Source organism: Zosterops lateralis (assembly GCF_965231275.1).
Source record: "Zosterops lateralis genome assembly, chromosome: 4".
Classification (NCBI taxonomy): domain Eukaryota; kingdom Metazoa; phylum Chordata; class Aves; order Passeriformes; family Zosteropidae; genus Zosterops; species Zosterops lateralis.
Window position 1 is genome coordinate 1,966,727 of NC_139765.1, and position 19,760 is coordinate 1,986,486.

Genomic DNA, 19,760 nt, shown 5'->3' on the forward strand with positions numbered 1-19,760 from the left:
AGTCATTATTTCTATCCTCTGCCCCAAGGCAGAACTGACCTCCACCCATTCATTTCTGCTGTTGATATTAAAGACCTATGTGATTGGAGTCCACAATTTCCCCAGGCAGTCTGTTCCAGTTCTTTGCATGTCTGATTTGTTGGATTGCTGTTGAAATGGGAAGAGGTCCTTGGGTGTCAGATAACAATTAATTTTCATACAGCGTGTGTTAAGGTGCTAATTTGTTGCAGTATGGTGAGCTTTGTGCTTCCCTGTTAATATGCATGGAGCACAGCATTTGGAAGCAGACACCCATAACAAGAGGTGATATGCCTGAGAGGCTTCTCTTTTTAATGCTATCTTCACCCTCTGGTGACTGCTGGAAAAAGATATATGAGTTTTTTCCTTCTCTTAAATTTCAGAGAGTTTATTAGCAGATAAATAATTGGGGAGCAGTTCATACAGAAATGTCAATAGGTGCTAATTTGTTTTTATAATAAGTGATAAGATAGCTAATGCATATTAGAGTTTATAGCTGTGTAGGAACACGCATAGAATAAGCAAGCAGGATTTCTTTGTGCTGCATTTTCCCTTGTAGAAATCTTTAATTCATGGCTCACCAATGTTCCTGAGTCATGGCATGCTGAGAAAGTTTCATTTAGAAATACTTCAGAAAGGCAGTTCACAGCTGGGTCTTCTTGAAGGCTGAGCCTAAGATTACTGGCTTTGGGAAGAATGCCAGATATGAATGGGATTAATCTGGGATTTGTGAGATGGCCCAGCAAGTGATTTATTCTAAAAAGAAAAGCTGTTTAGGAAAACCCAGTGATAAAAAAGTACTAGTAGGAAAAATCTCATTCAGAAGCTTCTCGTATTTCAAGAGTTTACCTGAGGGGGTTTTTTTTAAGAATATCTTGTTCCAGAATTTCTGCACATCTGCACCTCCTTTACCTGTTCCCTTCCTGGCAGTTGTGGAGAGCAGTTCTCAAGGCCTTGGGAGGGATAGTTTGTCTTTAATGGACAGAAGCACTCACAGCCTGCAGCCAAATGACCTTAGGGCATTTGATAAATGCACTCAAATCTCAAAGTATTTTCATCCCAGGGCAGGCTCTTACTTGCAGCTTTTAGACAGATCGATGTTAGTACTTTTTTTTTATTTTGCTTTTCTTTTGTTTTTTTGACCTCCAAAAGGGCTTGTGCTGTGTTCTCCAGCCCCATTTTGAGGCCTGCTGTAAACACACTTCACAGAGGGCAGAGCTTCTGAAAATAAGCAGCTTTGCAGCACAGCTTGCAAGGGGAGGGGGCTGTGCTTTGTGTTTGTGTGGCTGTGCAGGGATGTACAGATCTGGCTGATGGTGTCCAGTGAGCTCCCAGCCTGTCTGTGCACACCCAGCCAGGCAGAAAATCAGACTGACACAGGCAGTGCAGCAAATGAGCCAGAGCTATTTTTGAAACAGCACAAGAGGCCAGGAAAGAGACAAGGTGATGAAAATCCTTTCCAGATGAATTAATGTAGCTGCACTAACCTTTGTGACTTGCTCTGGGGATGGGCTTAGGAACTCACTGGGCGTGGGTGTTAGTGGAGAAAGGGGGGATGATATATATGGTTACATTGTAATTTTTCCTCCCTGTAAGGAAAAAAGCTTTATTTTCACCCCATGCTGTGTTTCTAGGTTTGTTCTGAGGCTGTGGGGCCAGGGTGGGAGAGGTTGTGTTCTGACAAGGGCCAGGAAGAGCCTGGCAGGCTGGTAGCCACACAGAAGTCTTGGAGTGTTTGCATTTTTTAAGATAAGCATCTGCCACAGGGGCTCTGTGTGCCGGATCAAGTTGTCAGTAATAATCTGCTCCAGCCATAAGGGCAGTGTGTAAACCTGGGAGTTTCCACTGACTCATATTGCTGTGACAGTAAGAGGTTTGAGTTTTGTGTTATTTTGGAGCTGTATGAAGTTAGGTCTTTTCCTGCAGCTGTGAAGAAGAGCTTGCTTAGAAGTGAGATGCAAGAATAGCCTGTCTGGTTTTCTGTGGATCTGGAGCAGAGGAAGGAGAGTTTCACAGGATCAGCTTTTCAGGGGCAGACCTGAAACACTCTGTCTCTGGTGCTGTCTCATCCCTTGGCACCATGTAATTTGGGATCTTCCTCAAATTTTGGATTGAAGTCAACCTTTTCCAGGAGGGGAGTAGCCAGCCAAAGGTAAGGGGTCATCTGAGCCCTTCCTGTGCCTCACTGCAGAGTCACAATTGCCCAGAGCTGTGTCATCCATTTGCTGCATCATTCCGTGCAGCCACAATGCGGCTGGAAGAGCTCCCAGGGTTCTGCAGGTGTGCAAGGCTTGAGGTTCTCTTGGGAGCTCAGGAGCCTTGTAGGTCCAGGAAAGCATCTGGCTGAGGATGGTAGACAGCTAACCAGAAGCAAAATTTCCAGCTCAGGGGAATAAAGGTGTATAAATTGGGTAGATGTGCAGCAAATTTCAAGAAATTGGCATGGCTTGTGGGAAATGAGAAATTTAATATACTGGAGGATGACAAGTTGATTTTTCCGTGGCAGTCCCACAGAGATATGGTGCTGAAATGGTGTGTTGAAACAATAAGTGTTCTCCTCCTGTTCTCCCTTCAGGCACTAAAATTGCTAACTTGTGATGGCAGTGTGGACTGGGATGTACTGGTGGGCTGGTTGGGTTGGTGAGGGAATGGCTGGCATAGTTTTATGTTCCTTCTTTCACTGATTGCTCTGACAGGTTTGGCTGCAACTCTTGCATTTACCTGTTTGACTCTGAAGTTGTAGTATGATCTCTCTTTTGGAGCAAAAAGCGTGCTGGGCATTCCAGGTTCTCTAAAGAGACACCTGTAGGGATTCACATTTCTTCCTCCTGACTAGTGGGTCCACTGGTCCTACTAAGACCTTCTTCCTTTATCATCTTGAGCCATTGCAAAACAATACCCAGCTGGATTTACAGGTAGCTTTGTTTTTTTCTTTCCCAAAAGCAACCTTAGGGTTCAGCAAACGCAGTGTGTACATGCTCTCCCCTCCCCTTTCCTCATCTCCCCGCCCCTTTCCTCATTTCTCCTCCCCTTCCCTCATCTCCCCTCCCTTCTCTCCTCCCACCTCCCCTGCCTTTTTGCTCTCTCTGACTTCTCCAGGGCAGAATGCTGCTGCATCACAAGCAATTCTTGGTCTCCTGGAAAAGTGCACAGTAAGACCAGTCAGTTGGTAAGGATTTTTTTTCCTCTCTTCCTTTCCCACCTCTTCCCAAATAATTTATTCCTTCTCAAGTTCTGCAGATCCTGTTTTCCATGGTTAGATGTCGTCTTTGTAGAAGTATCTGGGAATGTCTGTAAGGAGGAAGGAGTGTAAGTTTTGTTGGAAATTAGCTGCCTTTTTTTTCTCTCAGGTTCCCATTCTTCTTACCAGCCCCTCTGCTTTTCCCTTGTTTGAACCTTTTTATCAGAATGCAGTTAATAACCTTTCTTCTCAGCACAAGCCTGGGAGTTACATTTGTGACCCGTGGCAGAAATTGTCTCTGCCTTCCCAGGGGTGTTGTCTCATTCAGTTCAGACCTGGATTTGCATTTAACTACTCAACTGCCCATATTGAAGGGAGTAAAAGTAAATTTGCTTGAAATCTACATAGTGTTTACAGTTTCCTATCTCAGCCTTACAGGAGCTGTTTTCTCTGTGTCTCCAGTGTTTTGTCTTGGGCTTTGCAGCTGGTTTAGTTGTTTTCTTTGCTGCTGGTGGTTGAATAATTCACATATTAGAGAGTGTTCACAATCTGGAGAAGACAGAGAGTTGAGGCAATTGTCATCCTAGGGAAGCCAGGGAGTGAGTTTGTGCTTTCAGAGATGAAAATCTCCTGCAGCAGTCCAGGTGTCTGCCCTGGGAATGACAATGCAGAAATACAGAGACGTGCTCTGCTGGAGCAGAGAGAAGTAAGTTTAATGTGGCAGAGATGCAAGAAAGGATAGTCTAGTTAGAGGAGTCATAGAAAGGAGTTTTCCTTTCAAAATAATTATGCTTTTTGCTTGTATCATGGAATACTACAGCAAAGTAACTTCTTTGGTACAGTAATAGATTTTTTTTAATTTTTAGGCACTGTGGCTGAAGAAGGACATTAAATAGTAAAGGAGCAACTAGATCTCCTTTCTCTTTCCCCTTCCAACAGCTTCAAATCTGAAGAAGTGGTCTATAAATAACTGAATTTACCTAATTTTAAACCCATAAGACTGAAACCTGAAGGGTGTTGCTTTGGTGCTGACTTTTCTGCAGGTTGTAGATGTTACGTTGGAAGGCAGGGATGGAAGAGGATAACTTCTACAGGCTGTTCTAGCCAAAGCATTCCTTGAAGGGAACGAGAGCAGTAGCTGCAGTATCAGAGTGCTTTGATGTGGTTCACTCGACCTTCTTTTCCTTTTTGTTTCCTTAACGAGAAGTGCAGTCCTATTTGTAAGAACTCTGCTCTCTTTCTTGGCTCCACCTATCCTGACAATTTCAGAGGGATGAACAGAGAGGAGCAGTAAGTCCCTGAGGGCTTTTTGGGACTTCTTTATATTTTAGAATGTTTTGTTCTGGATCTGAGTGTTGTCAGCAGCTCCTTTATAATCCATTTCTCTGAAGGACAAGGATCCCTGAGTCCAAGCCCTGAACCACACCATGTGCATTTTCCAAACACCTCTTGAACTTCATTTCTCTCTGGGATAGGTTGTGTCACAAGATAGTCAGTGCCCTCACCTAAACAGCTTTCTGTTGAGTTGAAATTTTTATTATAGCCAGGATTGCTCTCCTGGGAGACACTGTGTTCTGCAAGCATTTCCTCTTGAACCTCAGGATACTCTTTTTCTCAGGGATTTTATGTGGCTCTGTTTAGTTTCATGTTGAGGGGTTGAAGCTCAGGGAACATGAAGATTTTTTTCCCCTGGTGTCACTCTGACCTGTACAGAATTTTTACCTGTGGGGGACAAAATCATGTACAGGTGGCTTGTTGGGCTGTATAATTTTCAGGTGGGTTTTTTTGTGCCTTCAGAAATGAGTTTTGTGTGAGTTGCCTTATCCACATCATTCCTTGTTTAGTCCTTTTAAGGACTGAACCAGAGAGACCAATTGAGCTTTTAAAAACGTTTCAAACCAAACCTTGAAAGAAACAATTAGACACAGCTGTTTCTCATTTTCCTGGTCTCTGGAGTTTACAGGGCAGGGCATTCAAAGTCTGCTGTAAGATACAGAAAATGCTCTGTTGGACACCTTAATGGGGATCTCTTCTGTTCTAATCTAATTTTGTCTCCATTATAGATGCAATGTGTGCTACTACTGTTGTTTTTTGTAGAGAAAAGAGTTGCTTTTATCTTTGAGACATTCAGAATTTTGATTTGAACAGCTCTTGGCACCAGAAGCAGCTTTGCATAAATCATGCTGAAATTACTACTTTGTTAAATAAGGATTTTTTTTTTCCTTATGTGTAGTTAAAGGTTTTGCTGTTTAGTAAATATAGGTAAAGAGCCTGTTTGTTTGTATACATTTAAAAATAGACATATGGAAAACTATGAAAGATAATATAGACAAGATATATAAGGCCTGCTCATGTTATTAAAAATCCTTCCACATGTTCCATCCTGTCCTGAAATAATCTGCCTGTTGGAGCTTTGCTTCTGGGTCACATCTGTAGACGAATCAAGAGAATTGTCCTGAATGTCATTCAGTTTTTATTGCAGCTGCTTTAAAAAGAAAAAAAAAAAAACAACACCAAAATGCAAACCTCAACTGAACCAGCACAAAATCCGAGCTTTATCCGCTTGACTTTATGTATTAAATCTTAATTCAGCTCAAGAAAATAAATAATGCCTATTACTGTCTGGATTTTCAATTAAAGCTTCATAAGCTTTTCATGAAAAAGTGCTGGAATTACTTTATGCCAGAGTGTCAGCTCTGCCCCAGCCTGGGGAGCTGTGTCCCTGAGGCACTGACACGGAAGGTAAATTGTCTGTGGAGACAGAAAGGAATCAGCCAGGCTGCATAAGGCTCTGATTTATTGGGAGCCAGCAGCTGATAACTCTTTCGAGGTCAGTGCAGTTTGCGTGAGAAAAGGAACAATAAAACTCTTGAGCCCCTTTGGCCCTCCTGCTGCAGGCAGGCTGCGTGTGGAGTGTTGTTGGTACATGTATTAATGAGCCATTGGAAATGATGAGGATGGGCTGTGTTCCTTGTACAACCATCCCTTCATTTCCTCACCCTCTCCAAAGCACTTTATCCTGCATTTTACCCTCTGGATGTGCCCACATCTTACCTGTGTTTTGTGAGAAGCAAATCTCCACTGAAAGTACGTTCAGGATGGTTTTGATTTCAGGGCAGTCTCTGTACCTGCTGTCCCCACTGACTACAGGTGGCTCCATCCTCCCCTCTGTGGGCTGCTGAGTCATGGCTCAAAGCCTCTTGGCTTTCACCAGTGCACAGTGTGTGACTTCAGGGCAATTCAGGCTGTCTCAATGTAGCCCTTGGTGGTGTTTTTTTTTTTTGCTACAATCACCAGAGCTCACAGATCTTTAGCATCATATTGTATTTTTGGGATATTTTTGTATGTGCCTCATGCTGAGTGAGTCACAGCAGCACGTGTGCACTTCCATTGGAATGTTAAGAGCAGTGCTGTTATCCATGGTGTGTGTCCCTGTTCTTTCTTCTGATGTCACACCACAGACATGGTTTAGTGTGCTGTGATGTGGTGTGGACAGGAAATAAATTCATCCTGATTTGTGGCAGTGGAGAGCTGAACAGAGAGGAGGATAGTACAGATAGTACAGAGGTTTTACCCCTAATAATTTTGTTGTTTAATTGCCATTTTTCTGTGTCACCTGTGGAAATACAAAATTGACTTTTATCACAGGTGTCTGTTACAGGCTTATATTCCAGTGAGAGTATTTCCTACTTTAACAACATCCAGGGCAAAACCTGCCGGTCAAAGGAGTGAGTGTACAATCTCAGAGTGTGTGAGCTGCCTGTCCATCCTCAGCACAGGACAGGGACTGAAAATGGTTGGTGAAAAGCTTCATTGCTTTTAACCCTTTTCCTGAGGAACTCTTTGCATTGTTTCACTTCAGTTCCTGAACATCTTACCAAGCTGGGTGATGTTTCCCACATCTGAGCAATTAAAAGGCATTTATGAAGAAAAGTTCCTTTTCAAATGTTCTATAATATTCCCATGTACAAATGTCTTCCAAAATTTCATGGGCAGAGGGTTAAAAACATCTCTGCAAAATAAAAAGATGTTTGTTTTTAACTGAGATGAATTTCTGACACACAGGTCACTGTGTGGATCCATAAAAAATTGTGAAAGAACCAAGGAGGTATGGAATGGGAAAATATAGGTAGGAATCAAGCCCCAAATTCACAGCTGTTGGGAAGGGTTTAAAAAAGGGACAAGCTGCTCAGAGTGCTTTAGGAGAACTGTTGTGTGTGGAAGGGAGCAGGGGAAAAAGAGAAATAATGGAAATTTTTGTTATAATGGACTGTAGAGGAAGGTTTGGAATTTGCACAGAAGGGGATCCCATTACTACAGTACTTGATAGAATGTTCAAATCACTCTTGTTACAAACAAGAAAGTTACTGAATTTTTGTTAATTATTTCACAGACTTCTATTCTATGGCATAGGAAACTTTGGAGTTCTTCTCTGCCCCCATCTCTTTGTCCTCATTTTAGCTGGAATAGAGTGAGGTTTTCTTCCTATCTGGTTCAGAGCTGTGGTTTGGATTTGGAATGAGAGTAACACTGATAACACCCTGATGTTTTAGTTGTTGCTAAGCAGCGCTTACCCTGACTCAAGGACTTTTCAGAGGGAGCATGGCCAGGGCAGCTCACCCAAACTGGCCAAAGGAATATTCCAGACCATGGAACCCAGTCCATAAACTGGGGCTGATCACAGGGAATCAATATTTTACACTTACAGCTTCTCCAGCTGAAAACCCTTTGTCAAATTTTTAGGATGCCTACAGATTTTTCCTAGCTAAATCTAAACAGGCTAACCCTGTCACCATCTCTGATGTCTGTGCTTAGTTGTTTGTTTCAACTTCAGTTGTGTAATTAAATTTATCATGGCAGTCTAAGAAAGTGAACTTCTTTAAGAATAGCTAAAATTGTAGTAAAATATTAGAATGACTGTAGATTCCAGCTTGTTGGTACAAAGTAGAAATACAGGTTTGACCTAGCACTGGAAATGGGATAACATTAATGGAAGAGGAGCACTGTTAGATGGAAACAGACAAGTAATAGATCACTTGGACAGAAAGGAGTGGGGAGTATATTCAGCTGGGATTGTGTACTTGCATTTGCTGGTTTTTTGTTCTGTTGCAGTTTGGTTTCAGACTTTAGCATCATGTCAGGTTAAAAATGACTGTGTGGTGTGTTTTGGTGATGTCACAGTGACAAAGCAACATCAGGGAAAGGAGGAACTCCCAGAAAACTCCTGTGAGGGGTTCCATTCTCTGGACACACCAGCTGGGTTCTGTAATCTCCACTGAAATGTAGGTCAGGCAGCTGCTGCTCCTGCACAGCCCCTCTCATCTTTCTTTCTTCCAGCACACCAATATTGTAATGAGTAACCCAAAGCTCCTTTATCTTCCTGCAGGAAAAGCCAATTTTTTATTCACATCATTTATTTTACACAGTTTTCACAGACCTCATGTGCAACACCTTTTGGCTGGTAGTCTTTTTACTGTTTCATTTTTTGGTCACAGGGTGATTTGTGTGTGTGCTAAGATTCAGGTTGTTGACATTTTTCTTTTATGGAACAGATTTTATTGTTTACACAGATGCACTTATTTTTCAATCCAAGAATAGGTTGTTGTGTTAACCAACCTTTGATACCAAGATTGTTTTCACATGGGAACCTGCAAATTGCTTAACTACACTTAGAGGAGATAACAGGCCAGCTGTTAATTTAATAGAGCAGCCTGATTTTATGAGGCTTTTCTTTTATAATTCTTCTACCTCTCACATCTCCTTTTTTATTAATTTAACAAAGCTCATATGTTCTGATGTTAAAACAATTTGCATCTTATTAAGGTTATCTATTAAATACAGGACAAGATACATAAAAACCCAATTACAATCAACAAAACTTATTAAATCTAATCATGTCACTGGCACAGGGTGTTACAGCATGAGAAAAATAAAAATTATGCCAAATGTCCCCAGGGGAAATTGGGATAAATGGCCATTGTTTTAAAGTCCAAATAGATGAGACTCAGGAGAAAATGTATTAGCTGGAAAGGTTGATCTTTGACATCACTAAATGTCTTTTTGGGAGCCTGGAACAGGGAATAGCTGAAGAAGGTGAGTAGGAACACTACACCACGATGACACAAGGCTTTTTTGGACAAGTTTCCTCTGTAAATCTCCAGACACAGTCACGCTCTGGCAGTCCTAATTTCACTCCTGTTCTGATTACAAAGGCTGGATGGTGATAAAGTCATTTCTCTTCTCACTGGGCCTCCTTTTCTCAGAGGCAACTGATGTCTGATCAAATGAATAGACTGAATGGCAAATTAATGACTACTTTTAACCTATTGATGATAAAAACACAAGCATATCTTCTCTTAAATAAAAACCTCAACGTTTTTATTTATACTGAATACAACTGTGATCTAAATAAAGCATTGTCTAAACTTAATAACACTGAAACTTAGCAGACATGAAATTTAAAGTTAACTTAATAGAAGAATTATATTATTGGACCTTAACATAACTGCAAATCAGTGCCTTTGAAAGTAATAGATATGACAAGATGTATTAAATGTATGTATTAAGCTACAAGATGTAGCTTATTCTCCTGTTATTAGCACAAAAAGGAAATTAAAAAGGGAACAATCTGTAAGAGAAATAACACCAGGATGGTGCACTGGAGGGATAAAAGTCTCAACAAGCACATTAAACTTATAAGTAATTTAGTTATGAGAAAAACCCCATGGCAACTGCAAATTTCACGGAAACAGAAATTTAGTAAGACTACAATGCAGGGTTACTGAAAAAAATAAAATAACGTGTAATTTGGCAGACTGCTGAACAGCTGAGTACAATCTCACAATTGTATTTTGTGTAATTTCACCTGGCAGGTTTGTTAACACTCTTGTTAAAGAAATCAGACTGAAATCTTTGATAGATAATAAAGCACCGCATTTACTGCTTTCCATCTCAACTGTAAAAAAAACAGAACACAGTTCAGTGAGAACACAAATTTAATTAAAAAAAAAAAAAAACTTTTTTTATCAACGAGTTTTCAAGGCATACAAACACAACGAGTAAAGCTTCATTAAGGAGAGGCGGTGTCTGGAGCGGGGCGGGCTGTGCTGCAGGGAAAAAGAAGAGGGAAAGAGACAGAGAAAAGGAAAAGAGAGAGTTGTGCTCACAGCCCTGGAGAGGAGATCCTGAGTTCTGCAGGGCCCGGGCACAGCCCCGAACACCCGCGGAGGGGAAAAGCGACACAAAACCCCTCTAAAGGCCGCGTGTAGCAAAACGGGGGAAAACACGCAAAGCAAACAGAGAAAAGGCGATAAAGGCACAAAGCGCTGGTGTCTCCGGAACCCTTTTCCCCGGGCACTCTGTGTCCCGCCGGAACGCTTTTCCTCGGGCACTCTGTGTCCCGCCGGAGCCCTTTTCCCCGCCACACCGTGTCCCGCCGGAGCCCTTTTCCCCGGCACACCGTGTCCCGCCGGAACGCTTTTCCCCGGCACACCGTGTCCCGCCGGAACGCTTTTCCCCGGCACACCGTGTCCCGCCGGAACCCTTTTCCCCGGCACACCGTGTCCCGCCGGAACCCTTTTCCCGAGGCGTCCCCGCACACAGGTGCCGTTTCCGCGCTTTTGGCTCGCGGCCTCCCATGGCTCGGACTAAAAGCAGTTCCCAAGTGGATATAACGTTATTTAATGCTCTTTTCAACATGAAAAACGGAATGAAGAGGTAACTTTGCCGTCATTCGTGGGCGGAGGGAACAGAAGGGAGACAGAGATAGTGAGGGAGTCTCTGGAGGCCGCGGGGGGGCGGGTCCCCTCACAGCTGATGGGGATTGTGTTAATGACAACGGCCCGGCTGCCTCAGCTGTGGGGAGTGAGGGCTGATTGAACAGCTGCTCTCTGATTGTTTTCTGCACCGCAGAGACAAACTCCGCGGTTTTTACAGCACAGAGACAAACCCCACGTTTTTTACAGCACAGAGACAAACCCCGCGGTTTCCCTCGATCCTCTTTTATCCCCATTGTGCCATAGCAGTGTCCCCACGCCTCCTGGCGCTTTTTCCTTTGCCCAAATCCGCGATCTGACATTTCCCCAATTTTACTCCTATTTTAACCTCATACTCCGCGCAGTATGAGCGTAGTTACGCGGCTGTGACGCTCCGCGCCGCGTAACTTCCGCGGCGCGTATTTTCAATGCGTAGTTCTTGACTTTAAAATTCGTGATTTTACTCCGCGGAGTATGAGCGTAGTTACGCGGGTGTTACGCATCACGGCGCGTAACATCCGCGGCGCGTATTTTCCGCGGAGCGTATTTTCAATGCGTAGTTCTTGACCTCAAAATTCGTGATTTTTACTCCGCGGAGTATCCGCGTAATTACGCGGGTGTTACGCATCACGGCGCGTAACATCCGCGGCGCGTATTTTCAATGCGTAGTTCTTGACCTCAAAATACGTGATTTTTACTTCGCGGAGTATCCGCGTAATTACGCGGAAAATACGCTGCGCGGAGCGTATCATCCGCGGCGCGTAATTTCCGCGACGCGTATTTTCAGTGCGTAGTTCTTGACCTCAAAATACGTGATTTTTACTTCGCGGAGTATCCGCGTAATTACGCGGAAAATACGCTGCGCGGAGCGTATCATCCGCGGCGCGTAATTTCCGCGGCGCGTATTTTCAGTGCGTAGTTCTTGACTTTAAAATTCGTGATTTTACTCCGCGGAGTATAAGCGTAGTTACGCGGGTGTTACGCTCCGCGGCGCGTAACTTCCGCGGCGCGTAGTTTTTGCACTCAGAAATTTTTTAGGGTTTTTTTTCTTATTTTTAACTCAAAAAACTTTTATTTACTCCGCGGGAGTGACGCGCGGTGTCTGTTGGGGGCTCTGTGGCCGCTGTGACTCCCTCGGGTCTCTCTGGGGCTGTTCCCAGCCCGTTCTCTCCATCTCCGATCCATTTCCCGGCCCCCGGGGCTGTTCCCGCGGGATTCGGGATCGTTTCCCCTCGCCTCTGGTCGGTCCCTGCCCCGGCGGTGCTTTCCCGGGAGTTCTGCTGCTTCCTGTGCTTCTTTCTGTGTTTATTTCTCTGTTTGTTTCCGTGCGCTCCCTGCTCGGGTCCCGTTCTTGTCTCGGTGTGTTTCGGGCCGTCCCGGGGCGGGCTGGAGGCGGAGATTTGTGTATTCGCCGCTCCAGGCTCCTTTCGCTGCGGGCTGTTGGTTCTCGGCTTTGTGTGTTCTGGTCCCGGTTCGGCTCCTCCTCCTTTTCCCGGCACTTTGTGTGTTCCGGTCCCGGTTCGGCCCCGCCTCCTTTTCCCGGCACTTTGTGTGTCCCGGTCCCGGTTCGGCTCCGCCTCCTTTTCCCGGCCCTTTGTGTGTCCCGGTCCCGGTTCGGCTCCTCCTCCTTTTCCCGGCACTTTGTGTGTTCCTTGTCCCGGTCCCGGTTCGGCTCCTCCTCCTTTTCCCGGCACTTTGTGTGTTCTGGTCCCGGTCCCGGTTCGGCCCCGCCTCCTTTTCCCCGGCACTTTTGTATGTTCTGTCTCCCGGGTCCGGTTCGGCTCCACCTCCTTTTCCCGGCGTTTTGTGGATCCCGTGTCTCGTTTTGGTCCCGCCTCCTTTTCCCGGCCCTTTGTGTGTTCTGGTCCCGGTTCGGCTCCTCCTCCTTTTCCCGGCCCTTTGTGTGTTCTGGTCCCGGTTCGGCTCCTCCTCCTTTTCCCGGCACTTTGTGTGTTCTTTGTCCCGGTCCCGGTTCGGCTCCTCCTCCTTTTCCCGGCCCTTTGTGTGTCCCGGTCCCGGTCCCGGTTCGGCCCCGCCTCCTTTTCCCGGCGCTTTGTGTGTTCTTTGTCCCGGTCCCGGTTCGGCTCCTCCTCCTTTTCCCGGCACTTTGTGTGTTCTGGTCCCGGTTCGGCTCCTCCTCCTTTTCCCGGCGCTTTGTGTGTCCCGGTCCCGGTTCGGCCCCGCCTCCTTTTCCCGGCACTTTGTGTGTTCCTTCCCCCGGTCCCGGTTCGGCCCCACCTCCTTTTCCCGGCACTTTGTGTGTCCCGGTCCCGGTTCGGCTCCTCCTCCTTTTCCCGGCGCTTTGTGTGTTCCGGTCCCGGTTCGGCTCCGCCTCCTTTTCCCGGCCCTTTGTGTGTCCCGGTCCCGGTTCGGCTCCTCCTCCTTTTCCCGGCGCTTTGTGTGTCCCGGTCCCGGTTCGGCTCCTCCTCCTTTTCCCGGCCCTTTGTGTGTCCCGGTCCCGGTTCGGCTCCTCCTCCTTTTCCCGGCAGGTCCCGGGCTCTCCTGGGCTCATCAGATGTTGTAACAAGTTACCCGAGACTCCTTAATCTTCACGCGGGGAAAAGCCAATTCTTTATTCATATAATTGATTTTCTACCGTTTTCTGTATTTTTATTTTATAAAACTTACATACTTTTTACAAAATTTATATTTTAGACAGTGCAACACCTGTTGGGTGTGGTTTTCTTACTACTTCATTTATTGGTCATTTTTAAATTTTATTTATTTATTGGGGTGTGTGTGTGTGTGTGAGATTCAGGTTGGTGACATTTTCCCTTTACGGGTTCTCAGGGAACAGATCTCATTGTTCACACAGATGCAAGAATAGGTTGTTGTGTTAACCAGCCTTTAATACCAAGATTGTTTTCACCTGGGAACTTGCAAATTGCTTAGCTACACTTAGAGGAGATGGATGATAGGTTGGCTGTTAATTTAATATATCAGCCTGATTTTATGATGCCTTTCTTTTATAATTCCTCTCCCTGCCACAGCACCCTGAGTTTCCAGGTGTCCCGTACAGGGGAGGGAACACCGAAGGCATCACTGACACCTTGTACCCTCCCTTGTGTTCCCAGGGAACGGTGTTCACTTTGGAATCGGAGGAGGAGGAGTACCCCGGGCTGATCGCCGAGGACAGCAATGACATCTACATCCTGACCAGTGACAACTCGGGGCAGGTGAGCCCCCCGGAGTCGCCCACGGTCACCACGTCCTGGCAGTCCGAGAGCCTGCCCGTGTCCCTGTCGGCCAGCCAGAGCTGGCACACCGAGAGCCTGCCCGTGTCCCTGGGGCCCGACTCCTGGCAGCAGGTGGCCATGGATCCCGAGGAGGTCAAGAGCCTGGACAGCAACGGAGGGGCTGAAGAGAGGAGCGAGAACAACTCCTCCAACTCCGACATTGTCCACGTGGAGAAGGAGGAGATTCCGGAGGGGATTGAGGAAGCCGTGGTGCCCGCTGGTGCTGCAGAGACCACGCAGGCAGCGTTTCCAGAAACCTCTGCTTCTTTACAGGAGATAAAACCTGAGATTGCTGCTGCTGCAAAAGCACATCCCTCTGCACTTCTGCGTACAAAACAGGAGGAAAAGGGAAAAGCAGCCGAAGAGCTTGTTGAACCTGAAATCCCCGCGTTAAGTAAACCTGTCCCAAAGTTGGCCCCATCAGAAGAAAAGGCTGCGCCAGAACCAGAGAAAATACTGCTTCCAGGGGAAAAAAAAGTGGGGAAAGAGGGCCACTTGGAAGAAATAGAAGAGAAATCCTCAGCTGCAGAGGAGAAGCCCATCCTATTAGAAGGGAAATCCATCCTGCTGTACGGCGGGGCCGCCGCCGTCGCTATACTGGCCGTGGCAGTCGGGGTAGCGCTGGCGCTTAGGAAAAAGTAACAGAGCTCTCTTGGGGAGGGAGGAGGGGGGAGACAGGAGAGAGCACATCCAGTTTTTGTAGTCGTGTTACCTAAAGGTTGAGCTGCCTGCTGTTGAATTGGACATTGGAGTAACTCGGTGGTGATGAGGTGAGGTTGGTCAATGAGCCTCCAGCTACGGACAATCATGTTTTTAGTAGAATCGGGGCGGGGATTGGTTTTTCGTGATTAAAGTATTGGGGGTATTTTTAAAATAATAATTAAAAAAAAAATCTGCAAATTTAAGAACTTAAAGTGCAGGTGCTGAAGAAAGGGGTGCTCTAGGAACTGGAACAGAGAATCCCCAGGGGAAGGGGAGAGCCAGCTGCTGCCAGCCCCTGGAGATTTTGGCTTCTCAGATTGATTGCTACTGCAGCTGTGCTGTCTTGTCACTTCCCGTTGTGCCCCCAGCCCCTCCTAACAAACATTAGCCAACCTGAGTCCTGTAGCAAGAGGCTGGTGTCCCTTTTGTCTCAGCTTCCTCTCAGGTACAGCACTGCTCCTCATAACCTTCCAGGTTCCTCCTCGGCCCCAGTGGGACAGTGCTTATTCTTACCTCTTGGCTCACACTGGTTTTGGCCCCTAACGTTTACTGGAGCCCCATCCTGTGAAGATGCTGCCTCTCTATAGCTGTATTATCTCTGAGCATCCTGGTGTTCCTGGGGCAGAGGTGCTGCCCAGGAGGGTGGGAGGGACACTGCTGTTTGCTGGTTTGAGAATCCATTTGCTCTGCTCCTGCCCAGCCCACTTTACTGCAAACCCTTCAGTTACAGAGGTACGAAATGGAGCTGGACACGGTGCCCTTGGGATCAGCCCTCTGACATCTGGGGAATATTGAGCAAAACCACAGCAAAGGAAGCAAGGCCAGTGCCTCAAGTGCAATTCAGACATCAAAATGCTCTGCTGTCCCGTGTCACGCTGCAGTCTGCATTGTCCTGCCCAAGTTAAGCACAGAGTGTATTTAGTCCTAACCTGGTCTTGCCTGTGACAGAATCCCAGCTATATAAAGCAATGGATTCTGCTAACTGAGTAAAAGAGCATTAAACATCTCTGTCTGCTTGTTCCTGGCCTGGCCCAGAGTGCTGAGCAGTGCAATTTCTTCTGCAACTGTGAATCTGTCATTAGCTGAACTTACAGGTTCACAAATGAGGAGCAAAAAAAAAAAAAAAAATAAATCCCCCTTCCTGCAGTCACAACACTTGAGGTGTGTGTGTGGAGAGAAGCCTTTCAAGTATTGTCCTGCTCCTTGGTGGGGTCCAGCCACAGCTGTTCCTGTTTGAGGACATTTGTGTGTCTGTCCTTGTCCAAACTGCAGCTCCGTGGGCACCACCTTGGCCTGAACTCCCTGAGGGTTGGTGCTGGCACTGTGGCTTAGACCAGATGGAGGAAGGTGAAAGGGAACTGGTGATAATGTAAAAAAACTAAACATGAGCTTATGGGAGTCTTCACAAAGCACAAAGACAAGGTACTTTTATTTCTAAATAACCATATCAAGAGTACAGCTCCTGCTGAGCCTGGTTCTTAAGGGATCTCAGAATGAAGAGATCTTAGTATATTCTCTATTTTAGGATATTCTTGCTGCATTTTCCTATCCCAGAATGCTGGAAAGTTAGTCAGAATGTGTCGGATTCTGAGGAATTATTTTTGTGTAAGCTTTTGTGAAATGGATTTTCTAGAAAACTTACTGGATTTTGAACTGTGTGTGTGTGTGAAGTTGAATATTAAGAGGAAGGGTTGTGTATATACTGCCACTGTGGACTGAACTTGGGAGCTCTGGAGTTCTGAACTGTACTGTTGATCACTGATTGCTCTTCTTCCATGTACAAAACATAGCAGGTTGGCCTTACCAGAAAAAAAAAAACTCCAAATCTTTTATCACACTGCAAAATGGAATTGACTTTTTTTTTTTTTTGCCATTTCCTGGTGCCCTGCTGTACTCACTGCTGTGCTGTGTCCCCAGAAGGGGTCGCTGGGACTTCTTCATGCCACAGGCTCTGGTGTTTGCCCTCCCACATGGTGGGAAGGAGGTGGCCCCTTGCAGGAGAGGTCTCTTTATGCTCCATCCCTCACAGGTATGCAGGAACACTTTTGCCTGGTACAGTCTGAGGTGCAGCAAGGGCAGCTTTATTGCTTGGTCAGCCCTTCTGCTGCTTTGCTGGTGGCTTTGGGTTCTTCTCTGTGGGAGAGAACTGTTCTTACATCCCCTTCTTACTGAAGACAGTGAACCATCCCCACCTCAGGCCACACAGCAGGTTACTCTGAAGCAGAGATGGATTCTGTGGACACTCTGGATAAAATCTGTACCAACAGGGTGGAGGCAGGGCTGGTGTAAGTTCATCTTCTCTCTGGATGAGGTTGTTTCAGTAGTAGTGTGGAGATGGGCAGAAGACAGACAAGAATAAATCCAGGCTGGCAAGGGAAGAAGTTCCAAACTTACTGCCACAAGGAGACCAGCGGGGCATGAAATAAAAAGCACAGCAGGGAGAAGGTGGCAGCAGTAGTAAAGAAAATAAATGACTGTGTTAGGTATTTTTGTGGTCAGGCAGAAGCCTTGAGTAGCTGGTGTGTTGCTACATTTCATGGAGCATCAGTTGCACCTTATGTCTTTCTTTAAAATCTCCTTCTGGGGTCAGAAGATTTGGCAAGGCAGCAAGAATTTGAAGTGACCACACGTTCAGAAAATTTACTCTCTCTCTTTCCTCTGGGAACACTCCACTAGTTAAAAAGATCAGCTGTGGGGTTGAGTTGTGCAGTTTGGAGTCCTGTGGTCAGAGCTGGGACTAACAAAGAGTGACAAGCTCAGGTGTTCACACAGACCTGAGGGAGAGGCTGCTCTGTTGAGGTGTGAATTAGGAACCTGAAGTTTTCTTCCTCCCTGTCTTCAAGTATATTACAGTAATCTTAAACTGCAGGGTCCAATTACCCTGAAAGGTGTGATGCAGCCTCTCTTTAGTGGATCTCTCACAGCTGGCAGAGGGAAGGCAGGAGCTCTATACTTTGCAAAAGGACAGATAGAATTACTTTCACTTGTGTTCTCATCCCCTTCCCAGAAGTGCCTCAATATCTGTCCTCGAGTGGCCTGTACTTTAACAAAGTATCTACCTTAGACCCATCCTGTCTTCACTTTATCCTTAGCATACCCCAAAGCTGAGATGCTGAAACAGCAGAGGACTGGATTTGTGAAAAAAGTGGGAAATACTTTAAGGAAGTGCAGTGGGCAGCATGCTCAATAAGGAGCTTGTCAAGGCAAAGGCTTTCAAGAAAGATAAGGTGCAACCTAAATTCAGCTGTGCTTAAATCTAAGCTATGCTTTGTTGGGCATTGTGGCTCGGAGCTGGGCAAGGACTTTCTTCAGCTGGCACTGCAGGAACAAGAGGCTGAGAGCAAAGGCAGAACTCCTGTGTGGGCCAAAAGCCCAAAGTGCAGATGCAGAGCCGTGTCCCAGCCAGTTGCAGCTCTTGTGAGCTCCTGAGTCCTGGAGCTTCAGGAGGTGCAGCTGTGAGGGAAATCAGCCCTGCAGGAATCAGCCTGGAGAGGAGGAGCTCAGGGGAGACCTGGTCACTCTAACACACCCGAGAGGAGGGAACAGCCAGGTGGGGTCGGGCTCTGCTCCCAGACAGCAGCAACAGGACAAGAGGACACAGCCTAAAGCTGTGCCAGGGGAGGTTTAGGTTGGACATTAGGAGGAATTTTATCGCAGAAAGGGTGGTTGGGCATTGGAAAGGGCTGCCCAGGGAGATGGTGGAGTCACCATCCCTGGAGATGATGGAAAGGCTGGAGGTGACACTCAGTGCCATGGTCTGGGTGACAAGGTGGTGTTTGGTCATAGATTGGACTCGATCTCAAAGGTCTTTTCCAAACCTAGGTGAACTCTGTCAAACACTGAGGTACAGTGAGGCACAATATCTGCTCTACCTAGTGAGGGCAGAAGCTGTGCATGACTTGAATTTGGCTTGGACTGCTTAATTTCAGCACGAGGAAGGTTGCAAGAACAAGTATTACTTTGACTTCATGTACCTACCTGTGCTTAAGAGTGCAAGCTCTGGATTGCCATAACAACAACAACAACAACAAAAAGTTTATAAAATTTAAGGCAGCACTACTTGAGTTGAGTAGAGCAAGCTCAGAGGTGCAGAGGGAGCAGGGACTGCAGGGCTCAGTTTGTGTCTGATGCAGTGAAGGGACCTGAGCAGGACCAGGCTGGGTCAGTAGCAGCAAGTCCAGGGGGAACCACAACACATCACTCAGCTCCACCTCCTCAAGTTAAATAATTTAATCCCTTTTTTCCCTCCTTGGAGCTGACTCTCAGTCTCTGGGGTAGGCTGACTTGCTTCCTCCAAGCCAGAGGTCTATGGTGATGCTGTACAAGTGGGGGAGCTCCTGTTGGCTTCCAGTGGAAGCTGCTTTTGATCTCCCTGCAGTATCTGCAGGGCAGGCAAGGGACACTGTCGATGGGGACACAACAAACTGCAGAGGATGCTACACCTTTAGGGGCTTTGTCCTCAGTTTTAACTTGCAGGATAAGCTTTTATTTAAGTATAAACCTAAAAGCCCTCAGACCAGAAGAATGCCACTTGACTTTTGTTAAGTAGCAAAGACTAATGGGACTGACTCTGAAGCTGCAGGTCAGGGGATCTCTTCTGCCAGGCTTCTGCTGGGTGTGAGCAAATAGCGACAGGCTTGCAGGGATTTTGGGTTCTGTTCTCAAGAGGCCTCCCTGGGGAAGAGACCCTGACTGGTCCTCAGGTCACCCATTATCCCAGGAACTCGTTGTCACACTGTTCCTTCCAATATGCAAGTGCAGCCCTCTTGGGGAAAGCTGTCTAAAGCTTCTTGTGCCATTTGGTTAATAAAAGGGTTTCCACCTTGACAAAGAAGGTTCTTTCCAGCTTCATTGGTGAATATTCAGTTC

General features: G+C 46.3%; 1 protein-coding gene across 1 annotated transcript in view; it reads left to right on the forward strand.

Annotated features, from left to right (window-relative positions):
• BCL2L13 (BCL2 like 13) overlaps positions 1 to 16,741 on the forward strand; it is a 35,761-nt gene extending 19,020 nt beyond the window's left edge. Inside the window, exon 7 of the mRNA XM_083858958.1 lies at positions 14,028 to 16,741. Within this exon, the coding sequence (XP_083715084.1) occupies positions 14,028 to 14,831 (804 nt within the window). The 3' untranslated portion in view covers positions 14,832 to 16,741. The remainder of the gene's footprint in view (positions 1 to 14,027) is intronic.
• The last annotated feature ends 3,019 nt before the right edge of the window (positions 16,742 to 19,760 follow it).